The 27,427-nt window shown below is 41.0% G+C and overlaps 1 protein-coding gene across 2 annotated transcripts in view; it reads right to left on the bottom strand.

Moving 5' to 3' along the window:
* TLE1 (TLE family member 1, transcriptional corepressor) overlaps window positions 1-27,427 on the bottom strand; it is an 84,158-nt gene that overhangs the window by 32,839 nt on the left and 23,892 nt on the right. The window contains exons 5-8 of one of the 2 annotated variants that reach the window (XM_057720211.1): window positions 24,267-24,329; window positions 22,624-22,728; window positions 10,245-10,449; window positions 9,488-9,504 (exon numbers count right to left, since the gene is read on the bottom strand). In XM_057720211.1, coding sequence (XP_057576194.1) covers window positions 9,488-9,504; window positions 10,245-10,449; window positions 22,624-22,728; window positions 24,267-24,329 — 390 coding nt within the window. The remainder of the gene's footprint in view (window positions 1-9,487; window positions 9,505-10,244; window positions 10,450-22,623; window positions 22,729-24,266; window positions 24,330-27,427) is intronic. The other variant, XM_057720212.1, reaches the window with a different exon arrangement.

Raw genomic sequence — 27,427 nt, 5'->3', positions numbered from 1 at the left:
GAGAGGCCTGGGAGAGGCACTGGCCAGGGCCGGGTGGGGGGGGCACCTGGCTCACGCTGCAGCCCCACCAAAGCAAACCACTCTCTTTTACCCTTGTTCCCACGAACCCTGCTTGCTGTGTGTAACTGTCCCCGACATCTTCCAGCCCTGACACTGCTTGCATTGTTGTTCTTGACTTAGTTCCAGCCTAACTAACTTCGTTCCGGCCTAACGAACTTCGTTCACTGTTGGCAACAACGGTCTTGCTTAACCACTGCCCAAGTGACCCTAGTCTTCACGGTTCCCTCATTTGCTCCCCAGGAACCCGAAAGTGACGGGTTCCTGGGAAGCAAATGCTACACAGGCAGCACCGGACGTCTCTTGGTAGCGCAGTCTCTTCCCCTCGTGCGACGTTTTGTTCTCCCAGACCTTCTTATGTTCCTCAGGGCTCAGGAGTGGGATATAGTCACTGTGATGGTCGCCCTGAGCCATTTTACACACATTTTAAGAATGTAAAGATTATACCTGGGTACTGACTGAATATCCTTTGGATCTTTCAAAATTTAGGGCTCTGTTGATTTGTTAAGATTTGAACAGGGAGAAGACAGAATCACATGTAACATTACAATTTAATATTTAATCAGCATTCAAGAAGAGCCTGTTTGTAAAAGAATAAAACTGAGGTTGAAAAAGTCATGCGTTCTAAACACAGAAGATAATTAGGACCAAACCTCTCAAAAGGCCAGAGCAACCTTAACACATATTCATCCTCTTATCCCCCTCACTTCACCTGGAGGATTTCCAGCGGGGTGAGGCAATTTGCCTAAAGTCAAGAAGCACTGTCCAAGTCAAAGTGCCTGTGCTCCCCAAGGAGTGATTTTTAAACTTGGTTTATATACATCAAATACGTGTACCCCAAATACTCCACTCCTAGATACTTGTCACTTAAAAGTCACATTGGCTCTTTAACCTATTGAGGTTAATATTCTGTGACATAATAATGCCTACTGTGTGCTATCTCTGATGCCCCCACCTCCTAATCACAGACACACCTTGATTTACTTGGTGACATGCCCCCCATAACAAAACTGTGAACATATTATTTAAAAAAAAAAAAAAAAAAAAGAACATTTTACAGCCTACTTTTAAATGACCTGAAAACAGTCCCAAATTCCTGGCTTTCCACTCATGAAGCCTATCATTTATAACCCAAGATTCACACTAAAGAAGGCCCCAGCAGAGAGCAACAAAGCAGCCTAGGTCCTCACAGCACCAGTTTCATGCCACGTTGACTACTGAGAATAGTGGTTCCACAGACCTATCTGCTGCTTCAGGCTTCTCTTCCCAGAGTCCTTATCTTGAAAGATAATTCATCTACCAAAGAGCATTCATCAAGTAAAATTCACTTTTCAAATATTTATTTGCCAGAGTTTTTTAATCAAAATGAGAACTAGTGTTACCACACTGATATACTCTCATTCTGGCCAAGAAACTCGATGTTTTATTTCACCTTGCAGCTGGTAAAATTTCACTTATCTGCCAGAATTTTTCCAACACTGTAATTATTGGGCAGACTTCTACTACAAATGTTCCGAGAACTGGGATTTCAAGACTGTATATGTTTTCCTTTGTTTAAAAATTTTCTTAAGAACCAAACAAAATTATCTTATTTACCTTATGTCTTCTACAAGAACTCAAAATAGAGGTTTTATACAGCCCATGGGGGATATTACAAATTTGAGCATATCAAGATCTAAAAATAATTATGTTTTCAAAACAAGCTAAAATTTGAAAACCGTGATGATTTTCTGCACCTAACAAGTTGCACACATTAACGGGTATAGTGCCAAGTAAAACGATAAAGCGAGAAGCAGACCAGACAAGTCTGTAAAGAAAACAAGATCCCTCTGGAATGTTCAGTACCAGAGACAGAGTGTCAAAAAGACCCGCTGGCCCAACTGGCATGCTATTCTCTCCATCTATATAGAGAGACGACACATGAAATGACTTGATGAGGTGTAAGAACAGAGAAAACGTATGAACCACAAGAAGAGACCCATCCCTCCTAAAATCTGGAATATTTGAGAACCTAAAACCTCAGTGGGCACCTGCACTGACAAAAGGCAAATTTCTTTTCTCAGAAGAGAAAAGAAAAAGTAGGAGGTCTTCCAATATTACAACCGGTGTGCACTCTTTGAGTGGTAAGACCCAGAGCACAATTTCCCAAATAGGGTGAACCATGTTTTATAAAAACACACACCAGAACCATTCCCTGCTGAGTGGGTGCAAGTTAACTAGAGAGTTGGTGGTGTTTGAACCTAGCGGGTAGAAGTGGACAAAGCATTTTCTTCAAGTGAAATTAAACATCCAGACACGCAAGTATTGAACCATAACTTCATATAAGAACTTACAATGTAAGCAGAAGTCTTTTGAACTTCAAAGAGCATTCAGTAAAAACAGAAGAAAATGTCAAGATTTGGACTTCGTATCACCTTTATTCTGACCATTCTAGACAATAACTTTTCTATTTCATGCTCTGAATACCCACCCAGTGAAGACCAAGGTAGAGAGACTCAGCTGCTTTAATATGAACAAAAAATAGCCTTTAAAGTCTTGTTCCAAGAATTTTACTTTTCTTTGGCAATTTAACAGGAATGGTTGTTCACGTATATGGAGGTATTTTGGAAGGTAAACTCCAGAATACATAAAAGAAAGCATATTTACACTGTCAGTGTTGCCAGAACACCTTATAAGAGCATTCATGTATCTTTCATCTATTCTGAGACCTCAAAGCAATTCTTCTGCCAACCAAGTCTAAACCTTGAAGCCACCAGCAGCAAATGTGAAAGGATAACACGCTCATGGAGACAGCAAAAGCTAGACAGGTTTCCCTAATGCAAAAATAATGCACATTATTCAAATGAATTTCTTTAGCTGAAAAGCTGATTCCCTTTGGCAACGGTCTCCTCCTCACAGGAAAACTGTCTGTGTCAGAGGTACAGATTGGAAACTCATGACACCTCATTTATCCTCAGTTACACTAAGGCAGTGGGAACCTAATTTGCTAGCACACTCTACACTGACAATTAACTTCTCGGTGAACATTAAAACAATTAGGTAACGACGCACCCCATCACATCTGTGCGCCTTCTCATCCACACCTGGTACCAATTAAGCCATCACCCTGTGCGGTACTTTGTGCTACAGTCCAGTTGGTCATTCACGTATTCTGCATGACGAATGCATTTTTAACTTACAAAATTAATGGGATCCCCACTTGTCAACAGTGAAAAGTGGAAGCAAGTGGAGATGTGTAGAGATGTGGAAATCACATCTTGGAAGACTGGCTGTGAAGTGCGCCTGAAGGGCATGGTTTAAAAGCAAAATATGGGAAAACACAAAAACAAAAAAACAGCATGCTCTGGTACCACAATCTAGGAACTTAGCACTGTTGGACGCAGATGGGTGACTCAGTGGGACTCCCAGAATAAAACGGAGCCATAGACATACACACCCAGTGAGTGTCTGGGCTGGAAGAAATACTAATCACAAAATGCCTTCAGCATCACTCTACGTCCACAGCTTGCCCTGCCACCCACCCTCCTTCTCCAGGTAAAACAAAACAAAACCAATAAAAACTTCGGAGCTGACAATAAATATAACTATTTAAAAATAACCTTTAAATGACCTCGTAATACCTTCATTCCCCTAATCAGGACCTTGGTCACAGCAAAAATCAAATCTGTATTTCAAACCTTTTCTAGAAGGTTGTTTTCGAAGTGCTCTTAGCTGTTACTGTCCGTCTTCATTCTCCAGCCCCTGATGGATGCTTCTACTGCAAGAAAAGCTCCTGCAACTAGAAAGCACTGAATCAGGACTTGACTGTGGTATCTGGATATCTGACGGCACTGACACCCATCTCTCCTCATCGGAAAGACCAAGACGCAAAGTTTATTATTAACTGCGTTAAGGAGGGAATACTGAAAATGATGATCGGGCCAAAAGGAAAATAAAAGTTTAAAAAAATCTGCTCTGAAGGGTGGGCAATTAAGTTTTCTAATTACAGAACACAAAATGAAGCCTAAAAAGGGTTTGGAGGGAAGAAACAGCCTCTACCTGCTTTTTCTGTTTGTTTAAAGATGCCCTATTTTCACTGAGATCTCAGTGAGGTAAGACCTGAACATTTTTCCAGTCACACACAAGCCCTGACATCTGCCTGGCAAGCTCTGGCCCCACAGTAAGCAGACACCTCACCTAGCACAGGAGCACACCCCTCCCAACAAGCGGGAAACTGCCAGGGCTTTCCTTCCTTCGGGGGTTCACCCTTCTCACAGCAATGATGCTGGTTTTCCCAGAGGATCTATTTTTTTAAGCACAGAGTTTTAAACTCTGCCAAAAGAAAAATCTACTCAGGCAACTGCTTAAGAAAATCTAGTGTTTCCCACTGTGCCTTAATATTGAGATTTCAGGTAGTTCATCTCAGTTTTATCCTTTATCTCCAGGCAATCCCTTGACATAAGTCAGGTCAAGATAAAGTCATCAACATTTAGGTGAAAACACCTCCTCCTTGTTCCTGTTTACGTTTGATGAATTCAAGCATCATGAAACAGGTCAAGTTCCTAAGAGGCTGGGATGAGTTTCAGGATGCTGACAACACTGAGAAACATCAGGAACAGCCACCTGGTCACATGGGCCCTCATCTCCACAAAAGCCTCACACATTGTTTAAAAAGGAAAGGAAACCACAAGTAACTAAGTCGAGGGTGACTCACAGCGCATTTACTGCTGTCTGGCTACCCTGTAGGTAGAGGCAGGGAGGACATTCCTAAAGGCTTGCCATGGTATGTCTGATGACTTCCCATTTGTGGTCCCTAAACCTTCACCCTGCAGGCAGCCACCATCACCACTTTATAGATGAGATGAGGAGAAGGTTCAAAACGATGAGAAATCTTACCTGTGCAGCCAGAATTCCACTGGGGTCTGCCTTTGTCCAAAACCCATGTTCTTTCTATCACTGTCCCCTTCTCCCCACACCCAAGCTGCCACGGTCCTAAAGAGCCACTGGAAGACAATGTGACACCCAAAAAAATAAAATTTCAGAAATAGGCCAAGAGTGAAGTACTCCCCAAAGCAAGCCTCACACCTTATTTACTCCTTGCCCTCTATACCGCTGAGTGTTTGTCTTAGAAAAAAATGAAGTGATGGGCGGTCCACAGCTAGGATCTGGTCCTACCTCTGCCAATCAACTACTGAAGTACAACAGCTAGAGAAGAAAAAAATAAAGACATCCCCTTACATCAAAGTGACGGTTGTCATAACTACTCTTAACTAAGTTCCAAATGTGAACATGATACTTTTAGAAATTAGTTATAGGAGTGGCAACAGGGTCTCTCGGAAAGACATGATTTAAATCTCCACCTCCGTTAACTAACCATATGACCAGATACCCAACCTCCTTACTCTTGCTGTCTTACTGAGAAAATGGTGACACACCATTTTGACACCTACAGTAGATGAAAAGTGCTTAAACTGTTCTGGGCCAGGAACCCCTTAGGAGAATTTAATGAATGTTATGATCCCTCCTCAGTCTACATAAGAGCACTGACCCACTCTGCACACAATTTTATAGAGGTCCCAAGACGAACTGAAGTCTAAGTCTACAGATCATCCCTGTTCTGCAGTCTCTCCCAAACAGCCTCCTCCCCTCTCCAAATGTTCCAAATCGCGATCACATGAGTTAGGTATTTCAGTGCTTTTCATTCAACACATAATTTGACAATAAAAGCTATCACTGCAAGATGGCAGCAAGTACACGCAGTGCCTCAGCCAGTGCACAGAGTAAATGGTCAATAAATACTTGTTAAATAAATGAGTATTTAAACATTCTATCCTATTTTCTTAAAAGCCATACAACTCCTTGTCAATTCTCTAACTCCAGGTCTTTAAAGCAGATGTATTTAAAGGACATTCCCTTCATCTTTAAATTAATTGGAACATCTAAAGTTTTTATTACTCCTGAAGAAATAAAGGCTTTTGTTAGGTCATTTCTTTGCTCAGTAGCAGCACTCTGATAAACAGGTTTATGTTAAAAAAAAAAAGTTTGCGAATTAGAAAAACAGTGGTCAAAAAAAACCCCCCCAAAACAACAAAAAACGAAAAACAGTGGTCAGATCTTAATTTAAAATCAACAGCCAAACAGCAAAACATACAGCTCAAAAGTTACTAGCTTTATCAGTCATCCCTTTCAGAAACAAGAAACTTAAAAAGTGTCCTTATTTTCTCTCTGGTCTTAGCACCTTCTTCTCCTGGGTTTTACATTAAACAGGTTACATTAAGGTTCATTTGTTTTCCTATCATGAAAGCTTAAACTGGCAAAGGGAATAATCTGTCACTAAAAATAAACAAACTATCTATGAACCAGTTTCAGACTCAAAGAAAACAATCCACATATACTCACATTCCCTCTGGATCTACATAAGTCCCTGATTTTTGCACTTGATATAAAAAATATGTTTGCTCAACATAGAAAGAAGAGCAGGAAAAAAATAAGACTATATGCCAGCCTAGAATTTTTCAGGATTCCTTCGTCTTAGTTATGGCAGAGGTTCTCAGAGTTTGATCCAAGGACCCCGAGGATGTCTCTCTGTGGACAGATTTTCTTCCAATACTTAAACCAAAACAATGTTAAGGCAACAAACAGAATGCAGAAGCTGACAAGAATTCAGCTACCCTCTTTTAAGCCAGGCGTTAAAGACATCTGCAAATGTGCAAAAAACAAAACCACTCTTTCCACTCCAACTTTTTATTTTGGAAAATAGTTATTTTTCATTAAAGATGGTATTTATGTTAACACAATTAAGTAGCTCTTTATCTGTTTCAGTCATTTTAAAATCTGTTTTATTTCTAACCCAGAAAATTTTCAAAATATATGACACACATAAACAAAAGTTCTCTGGAGTTATCAATTACTTTAAGGGTATAAAGATTCTGAGATCATGAAGTCTGAAAATTACTGCCCTATAGTCACTGCTCTTAACCCCTCACTGAGTGAAAACAAAACAAAGCAAAACAGCAGTACAGAGCAATCAGTTGATTTTATCTGCCAAGTAAAATTCAACTTCATAATTCAAACCACTTTATTACATAGAGAAGTACTATAATATTTCAGGCGCTAACAGTACACACCATCTCATTACCCACTGAGTCTCGTATTTAATTTTACACAAAGTTTGAAGAAGCTAGTTAATTTTACATATCTGCAGCAAAATCCCACTTACATGGACGGTGAACAGTTTAATTCCTCTCTACAGACTGAATTAAATGTTTAGGTTACAAATGAGTGTAGTTTCTCCATTTTATATCATCATTGCCATCAGTTTTCTGTAATAATTACGCAGGAAACTTGGTATATATACTTATTCTGAAAATACTCATTGAGATTATCACGACGACAAAAATTTGGTGTGAAAAAGGAGACATGCAAATAACACATTAAGTAACCATGTATTTTATGTTATTTTATAGATTGGTTTATGCAATGTATCTACCACATTTGGACTTGAAAGCTCACTGACTGCTCACTCAACATGGACTTAGCAACTAAACGAACTGGATTGAAAAACAATCCACAGCTGCCTGAAATTCAAGAATGATTCTGTACTTCTTTAAGGGTACAACTCATCACCTTTCATCCACCCCACCCTCACCTCTCCAATCAACTAAGTTCTTCGTTATATTTTCCAGCCAAAAATACAGATTATTAGACATACTCAGAAATAGAGACACACAGTTATGGAAAAACGCCTCTACGAGCTTAAGTGGGCAAACTCTACTCTTTCCTGCCACTGGCATTTCAGAGCGGCATACACCATGGTATCCCTTCCACAACTGTCTAGAACTCTTGCTGAAATGTCCTGCAATCTTGTATCTTCTAATATTTTTGTTGCTTTTTTTCCCTTTGGTTCTCTGAGAAAGTACTTGTGATACACCTGCCTACGTATCCCTACTCATCCCTCACCACAGATACATTTCCTATATTACCTTACATACAGTAAGCATTCAATAAATATACAGTGTCTTCAGGTGAAACAGCAGTCCTCAGAACAGAAACTTGAATTAAAAATAAAGTCTCAAACCTAGAATAAATTCAATAAATTATAACATTGCAGCAGACTAAAGCACATGGGCATTCCCAACATCATCTTCTGCCATCTCTGTTCTCTGGTCCAGGCTTAGGGTTTTTAATTTGATATTCTATTGAATGAACACGGCAGAAAAGATGACAATCTACAGGGACACTGAAATTGCAAAGCAGAAAGGTCACCTCCACCAGTTTACTTAGGTCCATACTTTGGGAGTAGGTAATTTTATTCCCTAGCTCTAATTTTTTCTCCCCTCTTTTCTCCTCCCAACATTTTCCAAAGAAAACTTACAGGACAAGAATTTCAAAACTAGCTTCTTCATCCTTTCACCATTATCCATTCCCCCAATACATCCTGATACATGAAGTATACCAAGCTCTGTCCCAAAGAGAATTTTAAAAATAGCTACTATTCTACATAGACAAGGGGGAGAGGCCCTAAATTTTTCAAACTGAAAAAATTTACATATCTCCCCCCCAAACTCATAAGAAAGTATCAGTCATTTAAAAGTTCAGTATTCCATTTTTTAACCATATTTAGATTGAAAATGGTCAAGGTACTGCCATGTTCAGAAAGAAGGAAGGAAGGAAGGGGGCAAAAACTGGAGGTTATCTTAGCTGAAAAGGGGCCAATTTCTCATTCTATTTGCTCCACAACATGTGAGAGATGCATTTTAGAGACAGGCCTCCCCCCACAAGTAACTGGCAGATACGTGTACAAATCAAACGTGCATCATGTGAAATGGGTAAGATTTAGGCTGGTGAAAAAAATGAACTTGATAAGCACAGAGCCCTGTGCACTGAATTTCCTTGGTTTTGAGAGCTTACTACTCAGACACATAGTTATTTGGACTAAAATAAAGTTAAGCTCAAGTTCACACTCCAAGGACAATTATGAAAAGGAAACGAGATAAGGAAACCTAGCAACTAAGACGCATTTACAGAGGATAATGAACGGTTTAGACAGAAATAACACAATACTAACCAATTTCACCTATGGATTGTGAACTCTTGCCTGCAGAACTGACTTAAGGTAAAAATGAACACTCTCTTGAACTGCAGGTAAACGCAGACTCGAACTGCCGTGATAAACATTTTTTAAATGGCTCTGGGGTATGTAGGGACTGAAGTGTATTCTCAAGTGAGTAATCATAGTAAACAGCTCTGCCTCCCTCTCATCCGATGGACGTTTTATATAAAAGACAAGGGCGGGGGAAGGAAACAGTCATATTTTTTTAAAAGAAAGAAAAACAACAGGTCGCTGAGAGAGACAGAGTAGTGTCTGTGCCTGTGTTTAAAGAAAGGGGGATGGGGATGCACTGTGGGGGTGGAAGACGCGTTTATGTGCGGCAGGCGTCAGGGTACTTACTGTGCCTGGTTCTCTGTCTGCTCCCGAGGTTACCAAGAAACGCACAGACATGCCCGTTCAGACACAGAGGCAAGAACAGAAATAAAAAAAAGGGGGGAATAATTAGAACACAAGCCCCAAACAGTTTTAAAAATGGCTTTTATTTATATAAGTCATTGCACATTCCTAATACAGTGATTTCCTGAAAATTACAGTATTTTGTAAACATAAGATTTACAGGTTAACCATACACAAAAGCCTATTTTTTTAAATTTCTTGACAGAATAAATTACTTTTTTTCTCAAAAAATTAGTCAAGTGCAATTTTGCCCAATATTTAATGCATACTAGAATTAAAGCCTATGAAACTAAGAAGTAACAGATGCAATTATCAAACCTTTCATTTGAACACATTCACTTTCAAATTTAACTTCTTATTTCGCCCCATTTAACAACATTACTTTCTTTGAAAATTACCCAATTAAGCAGTTAACAGTTTTCCATAATATGGTACAGGCCACTGGCATTAACAAGGCAGTTGCCAAGATGTCAAGATGTCTGCCATCTAAAGAGATGGAGAAATCTACAGATGCCCACGGTAAACCCTGAAAAGCTCCAGGGTGAACTGTGTTTCAGTGGCCAAGCTTTGCGACAGACAGTTCCTCTTAGCTCATTGTTTGCTCTCTGTATGGGTTGGGGCTTTCCTTAGCGGTGCACAAACTTTGCAGCATGTAAGAGTGTTAGGACAAGGTCCTAATCTGGCTTGCCCGGCCTCTCACCTCTGTGGTGCTCTGCATCGTGGTGCTTCTTGTCATCTTTAATTGCCAAGTGAGACTGGCCACTCAGAGCACTCGACAGCGCCAGGAGGCCGGCACTGCCGCCGAGGGGCGGGATTCCAGGAGGCTGAAGTCCTGAAGGGTGAGGGGTGAGGGGCACTGGAGGTCCATGGCCGTGAGAAAGATGCTGAGCTTGCAACTGCTGCTGCTGTTGGTGGTGGTGGTGAGAGAGGAAAAGGAGGAGGGAGGGAGGGAGAGAGAGGAGGTGGTAGTGGCGGTGGTGGCGGCATCCGGGGAGAAAGCAGACATGACATGAGAGGATGGAGGAGACAGAACAGGAGGTTACACACACACACACACACACATACACACACACACACACACACACACACACGGAACAAAGAGAGAGACAGAGGGGGGAAAGAGAAAAAAATGTGGTTAGCACTTTCAGTCCATCAAAAGCTTTCATCTGCTCAGTTACCTGATATCATATAATCTTCCCAAAACATAATCCTCGAATCGACATTGTCACCTTCTGGCCTAACTCACCCCCTGAGAGTGTATCTGTTGATTTTGAGCAAGCCTGGATAAGTTGGTAAGCCCTCACATGTTGGTTAGTTCCATCTCTAAGCGTCTGCAAGGATGAAATCCAGTGCATCATTGAATCCAAGATGCCACAGATTTCAGGCTCATTCTGATTTCAGAAAGGTTAAAATAGAGGAGGCGCAGATATGCATCCTACAATACAGTAACTATATTCTCAACTAGTTACCTGTTACTAGGCAGGATGAGACAAAACCAAATGGTGCCTTTAGTTAACAGAACGTAGAAAGCAGGAAGAACGAGCATCTCTCATGCACCTGTGTGTCCTTAGCTCACCAAGCCCTCAAGAATGGAGGAAGTATTGATATTCCCATTTCACAGAAGGCCAGGGCTCAAGGCACTGAGTTTCTCCCACCAGGTGGGAAGGGAGTGAAGTCAACATAGGAAGGACCCTCGTGGCTGTGCTCTGGTCATGATACCACCACACACACAGGGAGGCCTCAGGGAGCCACGCATGTGACAACTGGAAGAAATCTTAGAGACAAAACTTTGTTTATCCTTTCCTTTCTCTTGAGCCCCATGTCCCAAACCCACCCTCCTTCTGTGTCACAAAGAGAAACACCAGGACCAGAGAGGCCAAGACCCTTGCCAAGGAAAACACTCTCACCAGCTGTGTGGGACTCCAACCACGACGACCAAGTCCCCACTCCCAAATGCCTTCACCTCCAACACTTAACCCATTCCAGAAGTCAGAAATCTGTTCACATTACAGAGTATCGTTGCTCTCACATATTATATTTAAGACACGTTGCAGGAAATGAAAAAGCATCCAAGAAATGGCCCCTGCACCATAAATCCGGCCACATTTCAGCTGTCCAACATAAAACTCGTTTTTGATGAGACAGTAAAAACGATTAAAGCTCAATTTCTAAGGTGTAATGTTAGGAAATTCTTAAGATTCTGATTTGTGCTCACTTCCCTGGGACTCAATTACTCGTTTTATTTATTACCCCCTTGCGTGTACTGAATATATTAGATCTTCACGCCAGATCTTCAGTAATTTCCAACCCGACCACTGATCTTTAATTGAATCCTAAACGTGCTTCTGGCCCACAAGAGCAAGAGAAAGCAGCATCTAAGAGGCACAAATCCATGTCTATAGTTATTTTACAGTAGATTTTCAACCCCTTCTAGTATCTTTTAAAAAATCTTTAGGAGCCAGCCTTCTCTTCACACCTCCACTCCTTCCAAAGAGAGCACAGTTCTAATGCGAGGGAAACTGGAAGAGGCGCGAGGTCAGAGCAGGCAGCAGTGATAGTATTCTTGGGAAGTATTATAAACTGCTCATTCACCATTTGAGATCATAATAACAATTTCTTTATGCACAAAATCACCTTCCTGTCATCCCAAAGACACTAATTCTTGCTCTGTCACCTTTTAAGAGCTCGGCAATAGCAGGACATAAAACTGAAGGAGCTGGCAGCGGCCTCACGGTCCACTAGGTGTGCTCATTAGCACTTAATTAGGAACTAGACACCTGCCATAAGAGATGTGCTCGGAGAAGGATGAGGAACAGGTCTGCCCTACCAGCGATTACTATCATTACTCGGAGAGTAAGAGCTATGTCCGGCTTTCGGGGGGAAAAGCAGTGATGCACACACAATTGGGTGCAGCGGGGTAATTAAGCGCGGCACTGATTAAAAGAAGATGAGAGGCTTAGCAGAGGGGAAGGCATTTAACTATAGGGTGGAGGATACCACTCTATCACCCTTCCCTGCGCTCCGCCCCCAGTCCCCCTCAAAATCCGCCCCGCCCCCCCCAAATGGAGTCACCAAAAGACGACGCCACACGTGGGATTTTATGTCAGGGCAAAGGCAGTCTCAGGTGATATTTGGATATACTAGAAGGAACTTGATTTTCTGCCAAGCCCAAGTTAGTTTTTGGAAAGATGAACTGGAAAGTATTCTCTGATGTAGTACTGAAAAGAAAGACTGAGCTTAAAAAATAAAACGGCTTTGCCACAGCTGCGACGCTGACCTGCAAAGTTAAACTCAACATTTAGGCAAATAGCTCTCAACAGGGCTATCCAACAGCTGAAATGGCCATGGGTACCTCCCACCTCTACCCTGCTCCAACTTTCCAGGACCCTTGAAGAGACAGCTCACCGTCCATTATTAGAGGCAACTGGGTTCTCCCATCCTTAGCTTTGCCATCTTGAAAGCTCCTTCTTCTTCCTTTTTTGAAAAACGCTTAATCGTATCACAAAATGAAAGGCGTTCTAAGTAGGTAGTGACATGATGAATCACAGCAACTGAAGATGCTGCAGACCCAGGAAACGTGAATACTGCTGTCTCACGTTCTACTTCTTTATCCTGCCGTGCAGTGCTCCTGGGTAGTATTTCCAGCTTCCTTATCTGGCCTCACCTCAGGACACACCGGAGGGACGGCGGGTGGGCATCACGACTCCCATTTCATAGACGAAAGAGTGGCTTGCCGTGCGGCTCACAGCCAGAACGATGACTGCAAACCTTTAATTCCCTAGAACAGCATTTCTCCTGTGACCCCAGGAGTCCAGTCATGTTCACGGGGAGTCAGTTACAGACCTAGTGTTCCCAAGCAAGGGGAAGGAAGAGGGCAGTCTCTTTCTCCACCGAGGACCTCACGTTTCTCCCTTTCCAGGCAAGGAGATACTCTTGAGGGCATGCAATACTACACACCCAGAGACAATCCACCTTTACTATCGGATGTTCACTGGGAAATAAAACCATCTTCACCATGCAGCCTCATCAGCAGTGACAGATGGGAATTTGTTCTTAGATTTACGATCACGAGTGCCATCTCTCCAGTGCCCACTTCCCAATACCCCACATCTGAAAAAGGAAAATATCTTTTGCTCTAGCTCACTTCCAAGGAAGCAGATAAAGAGTAATCAAGCTGAAACAAAGAAGTGCTGGCTTCTCTCAGAAGAAGATGCTTAATAAGTAAGAAGTGTTGTTTCTAAGATAAAACACTTATTGAAATGAACAGAGGGACCACATCCAGGAGACTGAAACAACTGACTCCAAAGGGGCAGCCCACGTGCCCCATGCGTCCTAAAGAACATTTTTTCCCTCGATACAGCTCACCTGGGACAGTCTAGTACCCATCACCTTCACCAAAAGGAAAAAACATGAATGCTACTTAAAAATATATGTTAGAACCAAAGAGACATTGCTATATAGCCAGCAATGCCACAAAAAACCCAATGGCTTTGCCAATTAAGGGAATTTACATGCATCAGTCCTCCATAGACCCAAACCTGTCCAAATCATGGGGGAAACTATAAAATGTTTCTCAACATGACAGCAAGGCTGGCTGGGAAAATTCAACGTTCTACCCATTCATTAGCTTGCACTAATTAGTAAACATTTTTTTTTAAGTTAATGCTTGTAGATTTATGCACCACAGAACACATAAGCAGAACAATCTATAAAGCTATCAGAAAAGCATTTCTGATGAACAATGGTGGTTTGGGGCAATATGTATCCATCTAGACTGGTAGCTCTTAAAGTAATTTCAACACCCCTTTCCCCACCTCAGGGACATTTGACAACATCTAGAGACATTTATGGTTGTCAAAACTGGGAGGGAAAAAGGAACAGAAGTGTTACTGGCATCAAGTAGGTAGAGGCTGAGGATGCTGTTAAACATCTTACAATGCACAGGACAGCCCCAAGCACAGAGAATTCACAAGCCCAAAATGTCGATAGTGCTGAGGTTGAGAAATTTCAGTCTAAATCTAAGCTGGAATTCTGTCCCCTTCCACTAGAATCCCTGTTCTTACACGCCAAAGGACTTGCCAACGTGCTATTTAAAAGCCAGAAGTACTTTTAAATATTTAGCTCTTCACTGTGCCTTCCCCATTGAGTACCTTGTCACAACCCCCCAAAAATGAGCATCTGCTCCCTAATGCTGACTCCACTAACAATTCAAAACAAACCAACCAAAGAGCAACTTCACATATTACAGAACAATTTGGGAAAAAAGCTACACTGGGAACTTTTACATACTGTTCTGGTGCCTCAAAGGTGATTAGGGAAAGGTTTAGTTTGGGGCATAAGGAGATAAATGCACTTGTTCTTACCCAAACAATTTGAATAGGCTGGGAATGAGACAAGTAAAACAAACACCAAACCCTGAGTTAATGATACTGAAAACCCACAAGGAATAAAATAACCTCATCCATGTTAAACAACAGCCACGCATTTAGAATTTTAATTCACATTTTACCTAGTGCAGCCTGGGTCAATTATGTTGCCATAATGAAATTGACTTTGCTGTTTACATTCAGAGCTTTAATATGATAGTGCAGTGGTTTTTACATTTTTGTTTCTAAAACAGGTGTAGCACAGGGTTTATCACCACACAGCTGCCTACACAAGTCGATCAAGGACATCAGAGTAAAAATGAAGGCCAGCATCCCCCTCATCCCCAACAGATGCTAATAAGGTCCTTATCACCAACCACTGAATCAACTTGAATTCCTGAAATTTAACCCACTTTATAAACTTTGGGAAAACTATGTCACACAGATCACAAACTGAACCCAACCAGAACTAAAACCACACCCCAAAATAGCACCCCTAATGCTAAAAGCGTGACTAAGTGGCATTTATAGCACTTGGTATTTAAACGCTTTTAAAGGGGGAAAAAAAGTGAAAAGTAGCATTTGCTGACAGTTCTCTCCAAATCACTCTTCCTTGATTTTCTGCTATTTCTCTGCTCTTTAAAACACTTAGTTCTTATCTTGGGAGAGTGCGGAAAAAGAAAACTGGTACGCTACGATAAACAAGTGGGAAAAGTGGGGAAGAGCTGTGTGGCAGCAGAAACATCAAGGACACTACTATAGGAGTTACCTGAAAACCTCCCATTATGTGGATGGCCTCTCGCGTGAAGAAGGGCAAGGGTGATAAACAGGCGGAAACTGCTAGCTGGGGCCAAGAACTGCAAGCCACTTGAAGACAATAAAATAAGTAAACAAATAAATCCATTGAAAGGCCCCATCTCGATGCAGGAGCGCACAGAAAAGGACACACGGAAGCAACATCAACAGCCTGTATGTAGGCAGGCACCAGGTTGAAGGCGTAAAATTCTGAAAAGGATCTAAACTCATCTTTCCTGTTTCTGCATTTCAACTAATCCACAACAGGCCAACTCATTCTGCATCATCACCCTGACTTATTCTTCCTACCTGCCCTGGGTGCCTGTTTGTCATGACTTAAAGACCTATAGTAAGTTTTTAAAAGCCACGTTTACTCAGGTAGATCCACTTCTAAAACCAAGTATGGTTTCGATGAAAAGATGCTCAGCATCATCAACCGTGAGAGAAATGCAAATCAAAACCGCAAATGAGACAGCACATCACACCCACTAGGAGGGCTAGAATCAAAACACAGACAATAACACATGCTGGAGAAGAAGCAGAGAAACTGGAATTCTCAACCACTGCTGGGGGAATGTAAGATGGTACAGCCACTCGGTTGTTTAAAAAGTTAAATGGAGTTACAACACGACCCAGAGTTCCATTCCTAGATATAAACACCAGATAAAAGAAAACATGTCCACACAAAAACCTGTACACAAATGTTCACAGCAGCATTATTCATAACAGTCAAAAGGTGGAAACAACCTAAACGACCAGCACCTGACTGAATGGATAAACAAATGCAGTACATTGATGCAATGGAATATCAGTCATCAATAAAAAGGACTGAAGTACTTGCTACAACATGTATAAACCTTGAAAACATTATGCCATGTGAAATAAGTCAGACACAAAAGGCCACATGTCATATGATTCCATTTACATGAAATGTTCAGAACCGGCAAATCCACAGAGGCAGAAGGTTTAGCGGCTGCCACGGGGCTGAAGGGAGGGGGCAAGAGGCCTGACCGCTAATGAATACGGGTTTATTTTTGGAGTGTTGAAAATGTTCAAGAATTAGACAGTAGTGATGGCTGTTCAAGCTTGTGAATATACTAAAAACCACTGAGCTGCGTGCTTTTAAGAGGGGGAATGATATGGTACGTAAATCATCTATCAATTAAAAAAAATGCAGAGATCTAATTTCTAAAATGAGATGCTCTACTTTCTATTCTGAAGATTTTTCTTTTTCCTCTGAAAAGAGGGAAAATGTTATAATGCCTTCTAAGAAATCCAAACAAAAATCAAATGAAAATATATGGGGAAATGAACAAGTAAACAATGCTTCAGCAAGTTTCCTAATAAATAAAAAGCACACCGCCTAGTCACCAGAACCCAGACACTGAAGCCAAGCTCTGCATTTGTCAGAGATTCCTAGTTACACTCTCAGTAAAAAAAAAAAAGAACAAAACAAAAAAACCTAGCTTGAACTAAAGAAGAAGTAGGAGGCATAAAAGAATTCTCTGCAGTATTGCTCCATCCCTTTGGAAAATTAATAAAAGGGCTGGACTGTTGGAATTTAAGTGGCAGGTATGTCACTAAATAGAAGCTGGTAGAGCTGGAAGATCCATGTTTGTTGTCATTTTATTTACCCTTTTGGTAGCAGGCTATGCATTATTCTCCTAGGGCAAATTTGTTTTATAAAGAAACTTACAGCTGGGTTATTGATGGGCTTTTCAGGGATTAACCACATACTCATAAGAATAAGAGGCTAACCTCATCCTCTTAAACTTCACACACTACAATCCTATAGATGGCTGATGGCTATAGCTGGAGGAGAAAAATAATCCAACATTTTTGCTAATCCTTAAACCAATCATCTCATGCAACAATGGGGAGTCCTTTAGGTCTACAACTCAATCTCTTAAGGACAGAAAGGCTCCTTCTACAGACACATCAGGAGTTTGTATTCACAACCATCACCCACACAAACACACAGTGAGACATCACAAACCACCCTACACTTCTTTTATTTCATACTAAGTTGTTTTAAAGTACAGAAAATTATAAATTTGTCTATGAAAAAGGAATATACACATACAGCCAGTAACTGGAGCCCCAAACCTGAGCGCCACAGGCCTTGACTGAGTCATATTCATGGAAAGTAAGTCAGATCACATTCAAATAAATGAGAAAGGAGAAACAAGGTTGCTTACATTAACCCCAAATTTCCCTGAGCTCCTGACGTTCATAGCATTGCTATGGGAAATTGTTTAAATTTTCTTATATCCAACAGTCAGCATTAAGGCAGCTATCAGAAATCTGGCATTCTGTGGTAGGGGAACTGGTCGTCTGGCCATCTCTTCTAACTCGTCTCTCCTTCCAGTTCTATCACAAGGATCCCTGCCACCTCTCAGCGCCAGCAAAAGGCCTGGTTCCCTTTTCTCTTTACACTGAGTAAGGAAGCCAGTGATGCCTTGTTCTCACATTTTTGCTTCTCAAACCTCTCTCCATCTGTTCCCTTAACTTAACTCTCCCCCCTGGTTTGGAACTTTAAGTTTGTTCATCAAAAGTTAAATGGCAGTGCTTTTGCACTGCCATGTCTTTATCAAAAGTCATTCAGGCATGACAACTTAATGGCAGGAGCAGAGCATCTGGCTGGGTCTAGTCTCAAACACCGACATCCATGTAACCACCAGAAAAGACAAAGGAGGAGGTAATCTGCTGCTCGGAGCAATCACCCCTTCTCAGGAGCTTGACCAACTGGACCCAGAGATCTGCCACAGGTGCTGAGAGAACCAGGCAGACAAAACCTCAGTTCAGGGGAGTCAGCTGGAAGAAGGCTGCCAGCCAAAGTCTTATCCACACAAAAGCCATGCAAGGGAAACAGTATTATCCATCTGTAGAAAGACACGGATAGAGGTTAACTGGCTGCACGAGGTCACAAAGCTAAAAAGTGGCAGTGCCAAGTGTCCCAACCAAGTCCATCTTATCCTAGGCCCAGGCTTTGTCCAAGGTAAAACAGTCTAGGAAGATGACCATAGAAGCACCAAGAAGTTAGGCCACAGGTACTTGACTGGAAACGGATACACGACTATGCAACTGTTTTCAACAAAGAAAGTCACACTCCGCTAATTATTTTCACTCTTTTACTCTTTAATCAAAAAGCAACCATGTTGGTACAAGAGTGTAAAGCAATTATATTCCACTAAAGAGATTAAAAAATAGAATAAAATAAAATAAAATAAAAAAAAAAGCAACCATGTTTTTTTTAGGGGGTGGGAAACCTTGGCTGCGAAGAAGCACAAGGGGACTTCCTGGGGTGGTGGGAACCATCTGCCCCCTAAGAGGGGGTGGGGCACAGGGTGTGTGCACGAGCCAGTGATCAACCTGTACACTCAAGATCTGTCTTTTACGACATGTGAATTACATATCACTTTTCAAAAACCTGTGTGTACAGATATGTATATATACCTATATGATATACATTAATTATATGTGATATAAACCCAATTAAAACATAATACTAATTATTTGGAATCCCAACTTCAACTTAAAATCAATTACTTCGTATCAGAGCAGATAGAAGAGAGCTCTTAGTTCCCAACTCCCCAAATACTACAATGGGGAGTGATCCTGAAGAACCTTTGGGTCAATTTTCCTTTCCTTCAGGTAGCCATTAGCTATCCCACAAAGAAAATGTTACATCAGTCAATTATCTATTTCATTTTGAGCATTTTTAACAGCATTCCAAATTAAAAAAAAAAAAGCTTTGAGGAATGCTGATTAAATTGTGGAGACTATCCTGATGTTTGCGGGAAAAAAAATTATGTTTCAAATAAATAAGTTTCCTTCCCACAATGAACTTGTTTTTCTAAAGTGCAAGTGAGTTTGTGCCAAACCAAATAAACCCTGTGCCTATTAAAATCTCTGCATTATTAAATATTTTTTATTGTTACAAGAACATAACACGTTTAATAGCAAAAGAGCCTATAAAAAGCAAAATTCAAAAAGTAGGGTTGCAGTTATTATTCTGCCAATTATCAAATTTGCCATCAAAGGGGTTTTAAAAAAGTATAACTTAAAATATCTCAAATACCAAATATCTAAGAAGCTTATCTTTCTTAAATACCAGTAATCTATGTAAGTTGAAGGCAGGTGCTGTGGTGGAAAAGATTTAAAATTCAGTATTTTCCGTCAGATATGAGAACTAAGTTTTCTATACCGGTGAGAAATGGGCACCAATTAACTCACTCTCCAAAAAAATGGAAAAATATAACCTCTCTCTTCCTACTAAAAGAGCATCCACAGTCTCAGGACACAGCTGAGCTTACCTAGAAGCCTGGTGTCCTTGAGAAGATTTAACTTTTTCCAGGTTTACGGCAGAGAAATATCTTTAGCCCTGTCAAGCAAGCAGTAAGCTCCTTGATTGTACCTTAAAGGGAATGAGAATGTTTCGGCTCATTTGCATTTTAAAGGGTACTCTTTCATGATCTTTCACACTTGTAATAGATGTCTAAACCGTTAAATTACTATTTCTTTTCTTAGCCTGGAAGTCAATGCAGACGAAGAGCGTGGCCTCTCCCATTGTTTTTTATCCTAAGTCGGTCCCTGAACAATACTGACAGCTGCTATCAAACCGGGCTGCATTTACTCTGTGCGCAGCTGCAGCCTCCCGGAGCCTCCTCCCCTCTGGGGAGACAGGTTGACACACTGCATGTTCAATGAAGGGGTGCAAAAGGTCCACTGAATTGTCAACCCAATTTTATGCTACTTCGATTTTCCAGGACGCACACAATTCCTTTCAAGCAAAAATCAAGCATATGCCAGAGCATGAAACTTATGGTGCGGGATAATTATTGATCACTACAAACTTTAAAAGAGCCTGCTGACATAAATTAATATACTGATCCAAAAATTACAATTATAAAAGCCGCACAAGCCAGTATGCTGAAGACTCGCAATTGGCGTTAAGTCTTGTGCTGGGCCCAATTCACTGATTTGGGTTATTGTTTCTAGCTATCAGAGCTAATCTGCCTTTATAATCTCAACAACATGTTTCCTGGATGAAAGCCATTCACAAAATTAGCGATTCATTTGTCCTTCCAAAACAACCTGCTACTTTTACTTTCTGATTCAACTCAAAATGAGTATTACCTACAAACAGCTGGTGAACACAATTTCCTCCTTTCTAATGGGTACGATTGGGCAGTGCCTTTGAGAACGTCAGAGTACAAAGTTTTACCATGGAGAAATGATACGTAAAAATTTAGAGCCTATCAGAAAACAAACATGTTCCACAAAGTTTAACTGAGTACTTGAGAACTACTTTGCATATGTTTTCCTTTAATCAAAACAGGCTTTTCCATCCTCATTCTTTTGGGTTAAAAAATTCTGCGCTCGAGCTACAAGTACAATTTGCTATTAGTCTTTGCTAATCAAACACGGTACATGCAAAAGTACCAGTGAATATTTGATTTGATCTCTGAAATAAAGCAATTCATTACACAAGAAAAGGGTACAGAAGGCAGCAGACAAATGCAGATGTAATTGTGTTTTTTGTTGAATGTGATTAGAGAGCCCACTAAGTAACAGTCAAAAACGTGATACTAAGGAGGAGAGATGCAGAGCCCGGATCTGGGGGGAAGAGGAGGAGGGGAGAGTTGTTTATGCAGAGCTAAGCTGTCAAGTGTAATAAAGCAGCTTGAATAAAATTTAAGCTGAAAATCCACTGAAGCTCCCCATTTCAGGGAGGAAAAAGCTATTAAAAGGAAATGAAGGTCACCCTCCCAGTTTATTTCACCTAATTGACTGCCAATAGCTTACCACAGGCAACCCGACTGCAGATCTGCAATTGAGAAACTGATGAAAGGAGAGTTTTCAAGCTGAGGGCTCATTCTTTAATCCTCCTTGGCTCTTATGTTTTTTCTCCATCTCCAGTTGGGATGTAATTTTAAACCCTGATGGATTAACTGGCTCCATTGTCTGTGGCCGTCACTGCACTATGGCACTCTTAATCCGTACAGCAGCATGTCTAATTATCATTACAAAGTGTCTGAGGGAACTATAAAGACCAGCAGGGCATCTTCTCACAAGCAATTAACATAAATTGATAAATGAGTGATTTGAATCCGCTCAAGGCACTCACATATGAATAAAATCAGAAAGGACGGTCCCTTGTTCCAGCTACTTCTTTCGCTTAAGTCTGGAAGGGCAGAAAACAGGAGAACCATCCTGGATCCTGCAGTGGGGGGCGGGGGTGGGGGGTAGTGAACTCATGCAGGGGATGGACCTGACGGGTTTGCCAGGCTCATTAATGCAGAGCAAATGACTTGTGATTGACAACCAGTCGCCAGCAAGGAGCACTAACTGAACTCAACCCAGGAGAGCAGAAACCTGGTGAAAGGCTAGAGGGCACTAGGGCAGACAATTATCACTTCTTCAACGGCAAGAGGGCTTTCCTTTCATTGGGGTGCCACTTAAAAAATTCATGAAAGAGGCCCAAGGAAAGCAAAACAGTTATACATAGGTTTTAATACCCCGGGAAAGCAAAAGGCAAAAAAGCAAAAGATAACGAAATGAAATAATTCCAAGCTAGGTCTTGACCTCCCTGGGATCTAAAGTTATATGACAGAAGTAAGGAAAAGTACATATTTATATTTAAAACCCTCACCTAAAGCTTTAACCAAAGGGAGCAGGATAAACTACATTTATTTTCCCATTGAAAAGAAGATTTATTTTTCTTTCTTTTCTTCTTTCCTCCTAAAAATGTTTCCATCATCTCCCTCATGCCAATCTCTCTTCCCCTACGTGCCTTGGCATACCTGAAACTGCCCCCTCCCCCATCAAATGGGTCAAGGTTAAGTTACACAACATCATATATAGATAGATATTAAGCCAACAAATGAAGAAGAAATGAAAGCTGGTTATACACACTGTAGGAGGTAGACCTGGTAGGCCACGTACCCCGATGATGGCATTCAGCTCTGCCATGGTCACCTGTTTGGCACGTTCGACAGCCTGGGCCACCTGCTGTTGATGCTTTGAAAACAAGAAGAAAAGGTATTAGCAAGGCAGCCAAGAACTTCACTGTACCTTCCAACAACATGACAAATGCCACATACGGTGCAGACTGAAGTGTAATATGGATTTAAATGCACACTTGCTCGAGCACACATTATTTCACAGAACACACAGGTGACCAGGAAAGGAAAACAGAGAGTGGTGCGGCCCTTATTTCTAACCACACCAGTTACCACTTAACTTCTGATGGGAATCTGGGGCTCGCAATGGTAGAAAGTCAAAGGAGGACATCAAAAATGGTAAAGTGAGGCCTTAGAAAATAAATAGTATGGGATTTGGAAGGTCACCCTGGCTCTCTAAGGGGGTTTGCTATGATAAATTTGAGCAGGAAAAGTCTACAGCCATTTAAAAACACCCCTTTTGATACTTAAAATTTAAACATTAAGCCTGCAATCACCTCTCTAGTCAACAAATCTCAACCCACCAGCTGGTTTTGGAAACTCTGGGAATTCCTCTCCTCCTTTAGCCCTTAGATGTTTCATCCTCCACAGGCGAAAGGAAAGACATCCCCCCACCCCCCACATACCCTCTTGAGATCACAGGCTGGAAACAAAGCCACATGTCTCTTTGGGAGAAAGGAGACTGTAGCAGAGGCCAGGATTACTAAAGTCTAACAAACAACAGGTTTCAAAATGCCAACAAATCTAAACTGTTAACATCAAGTAAATGCTGTGCTGGAAAAGGCTGCCATAATAATAGCAGAGAAGGTGCTACCCTGCATGGAGCAGTAGATGCCAACAAGAACAGACACTCAGTATTTCAGCTCCAAGGCCCATAAGCTTTTCACTGTCTCAAGATACATGCATCCTGTACACACTTAAAACAGTTCTGCATTTATCAGCTTGTATCCAAAAGTAAGGTAAGGCAAAACTAAAACATACTGGTTTTGAGTCAATTTTATAGATTACTCACATAAAGAGCTTTTCCCTCTCAAAATATTACGGTTAAACTTCTATGACTTTGTAACTTAATAAAACGGCTTATACATGTATATAACTCTGTAAGCTAAAGTAACATGAACACATAACACAAATCTTCTTATCCTTAAGAGTATTGGCATCCACTCCCTCCATGGGCAGCATTAAGTCAACCTGCCTTGATGTACAAGGACAAATGAAATACCTGCTCCCATGGTCAAGTCAACCCTGATGGAACCATTTTAAAAATGCAGTAAAAGAAAAGCTCTTTAGAGAAAGGACACATGAATCATCAGTAGCTATCAAGCTTATACGACTTCTCTAAGAAAAGCTTTATGCTTGATAGTCATTTTGCAGTTTTCCACAGAAAAAGATTAATTTAAGGTTGAGCTACTGTCACCACTTCTACAGTGTGTCCTCAGATCTGTTAGATGGAATAGCAGAGGGTTTACACACTTCAGCTGTAACAGATGTTCTTCACACTTGTTCCTCCTGATAAAATTAACATCTTAAAACTAGCTAATTTGCAAACAGAGAAGCAACATAATTGCACTTTAACAGATGAACAGTTTTACTTACTTCCTGAGACAGAAATGGGATGACTTGTGCACAAATCGTATTCAATCTCTTGGCGATTTCAGTCTATAAAGACAAAGCCATATAAATGTTTAGTATATTTCATAATCAGTTCAGAAAGATAAAACTTCATACCCAACATTTGAGTCCTCCACTGCCTCACTCTTAGGGCATAAAATTGCTTTCCCAGGCTATGTTAGCAATATTTATCTTGAGATAAACAGTAGATATTAATCCCATTTGCAAAGTAAGACATAATCGCATGCTTTATTGGTCACTTAAATAAGAGATAATGGGTAGTTTAATTGAGTTGGAAAATCTACATGGTTTAAGGCTATATAATCATTTAACCTGGTGATTGCAAACCCCTCCGCACACTTATTTATGCAATTACTGCATACCAGGGCACATTTATGTAGCAAGTTCATTCAAACTAGAGTCAGAACCCTGGGGAACAGGAGCACCGCCAAAGCAGTCTAGCTCTCAAGATGAGGTCTAGAGCAAGAGAGTGGAAGCAGACCTCCTTCCCACTTGTCTCGATTCCCGCACAACTCAAACAGGACTTTAATTTTAGTAAGTCTTCACGAAGTCTCAACATTTCAAACAAGCCTAGAAAACACTGCTGAAACAGAACTCAAGTCCAGAGCGACAGTCAAGTCGAGGTATTCTGGATATCTGTAAAATTCTACCACAATTCAGTATCAAATGCCAGGACCTCACTGACAGGGCCCACAGTTCCCCTGAGTTTAAGAAAATGTGTCCTGAGTGTCTGCAGCACAGGCTGTTCTAGAGAAAGTAGGAAAAGTCCCTGCTCAGCTCCAAATGCACAGCAGTCCCTCTGCAAGAGGGACAAACTAGCAAAGGAGGGAATAGGTGCACTCTGCTCCCAGCCTAGGGTAGGATCCACCTGTCTACCCCACCTCCAACACCCTCCAGTAACGCACAGGAGCCCTGCTTTCCGCTAACTCTTAGGAACCAGTTCTGCTTTCTAAAAAAAAGTCATCTGAAGAGTTCCATGTTGACTTCATTTCATCATTTTCTGCCAATGCTTGCTAATGCTGCCTCTATTACTGAATTAGGCAACGAAAAGGATTACGAGGAGAAGAAAAATGATGAAGTGCCCAGCCCATGCCCTTGAGAAAGAGAGAATGGAATGAGTGAGATAAAGTAGAAACCTCAGGAACTGTATAATCAAGTACATAAAAAAGAGCTGCCTTTTGTCCTCTGAGATGATTCCAGTTAACTGAGCAACAAGCCTTTGGTTTTATGGGGTTGGATTTAGGCCAACCCAACTCAATTCTTCCTGACCACCACTGAGACAGGGTTACAGACCGTGCCTTGGAAGAAACATACTGGAAGGGGAAATGACTGGTATAGAGAGCAAACCCATGACCTTGCTTGAACAAGCGGGGCAAACGGATATGTATATGCAAAAAGGGCGCAGCTGTACCAGGTGCAAACACAGAACTGGGTCAGCCCCACCCAGCTGACCACAGCCACCCACACAAGCTAACTCAAGGTCATGGCTCTCCTGGAAAGCATGGGCAGGCTACCCTTGACTTTGCAACAGGGTTCTACATTGTGTATCTGGGTAGATGTAAAGGAGTAGGGATGCCCTTTGTGGACTCTGAGGTCCTTGCTCCCCACTTCCTACCTGCCATACATTCCAACAACATTCTGTACTTTTCCGGTCTCCAAAATTTACTTCATGTTTTCCAATTTTAAAAATGACACCTGCTCACTTTGAGCACATACACACAGATGAATACTATACAGAAATATACAAGGAAGTTAAAATAACCGTAAGTCCACCATCCAGAGAAAACCACAACAACATTTTGGTGATCCTGGGAAGCAGCACCCCAGGCTCTCACTATCTGTGAGTGCACAAGCCCAGAGTTGTGACAGACACTTTGATACCAGGGGGTCCCCTTACATACACGGCTTTTCTGTAATTTGTTGTTTCCACTCGAACAAGTCATGGACACCCTCCCACTCAAGAAAAACAGATATGAATAAGGACATCATTAATATATCCCACTATACAAGGAATATCAGGGAATATTTGTTTCACCTAATTTTCCACACTCTTGTCGAATAACCCTCTCCCTAGATCTCGAAAAGGAATCTCTAGAAGTGAAATTGCTAAGTCAAAGTGTATGCATATTTTAAACTGTAATGCACCTTGACAGACTTCTCAGCAGAGAAGCTTACCAATTTACATTATCACCAGTCTATGAGGGCACTTGCTCCCCCACCCAGTGTCAATACTGGGTTTTCTTGACATTTTAAAAGTCTTTATCCATCTAACGGATTAAAAAAATGACCTTGTTTTTATCTGCATTACTTGGATTCTTCCTGAAGTTAAACATCTTTTCATATACTGATTGGCCCACTTTATTTTTCCTTTCTCTTTTTTCCTTTGGTATTTATTCCTCCCTGCCTTTCTATAATTCTTTCCATATGACAAATACTGATTTTTCCACAATTTTTCCACCTTGCCACCTGTCTTTCAACCTTGTTTACTAAGGATTTTTTGCTGTGTGTAACTTTGTTTTCACATGGTCAAACTAAAAATGGTCTTCCTATGTTCCTGGTCTTTGGGTCAGGATTAGAACACCCCCAGGTTATAGAAGCCATTATTAATTTTCTTCTAGTGCTGCTATGGCTGTACTTTCTAAACTTAATTACGTGACCTACATGGAATTTATTTTAGTTTAAGAAGGAAAGATGATCTCCTCTTTAATTAATATTTATATATGTTATTACATAGTGTGACTTCAAGGTAGAAGTGAACCTGACTGTCAGGGGACAGTTAAGATCTGGTCTGAATGAAATAAACTCATGAACCTTTAATATTAAACCTTTAATATTAAGAACAAAATAAAAGAAGTACAGATTAAAACACGGACCATATAAATTGGGTTAGAGTAGCTAAGACTGAAACAGGAGGATGAGGGTTAAAGAGCAAAGCTCAAACTGATGAAGAAACAACAAAAGCCATACATTTGTCCAGGGAATTCTAAATAAACGGTCTGGAGAAGAAACAGAAATAAGAACAACAGAGAAGGATCTTATCCCAGCTGTCTCCTCCCTCTGCCAGGTCTCTAAACCCTAATCTTAAAACTATCCTGTGACAAGTGAGTTTGACTTTGATCCAGGAA

Source organism: Hippopotamus amphibius, chromosome 2, assembly GCF_030028045.1.
Source record: "Hippopotamus amphibius kiboko isolate mHipAmp2 chromosome 2, mHipAmp2.hap2, whole genome shotgun sequence".
Lineage (NCBI taxonomy): Eukaryota > Metazoa > Chordata > Mammalia > Artiodactyla > Hippopotamidae > Hippopotamus > Hippopotamus amphibius.
Note: the sequence above shows the minus strand (reverse complement) of the source record. Positions and strands in the feature narration are given on the sequence as shown.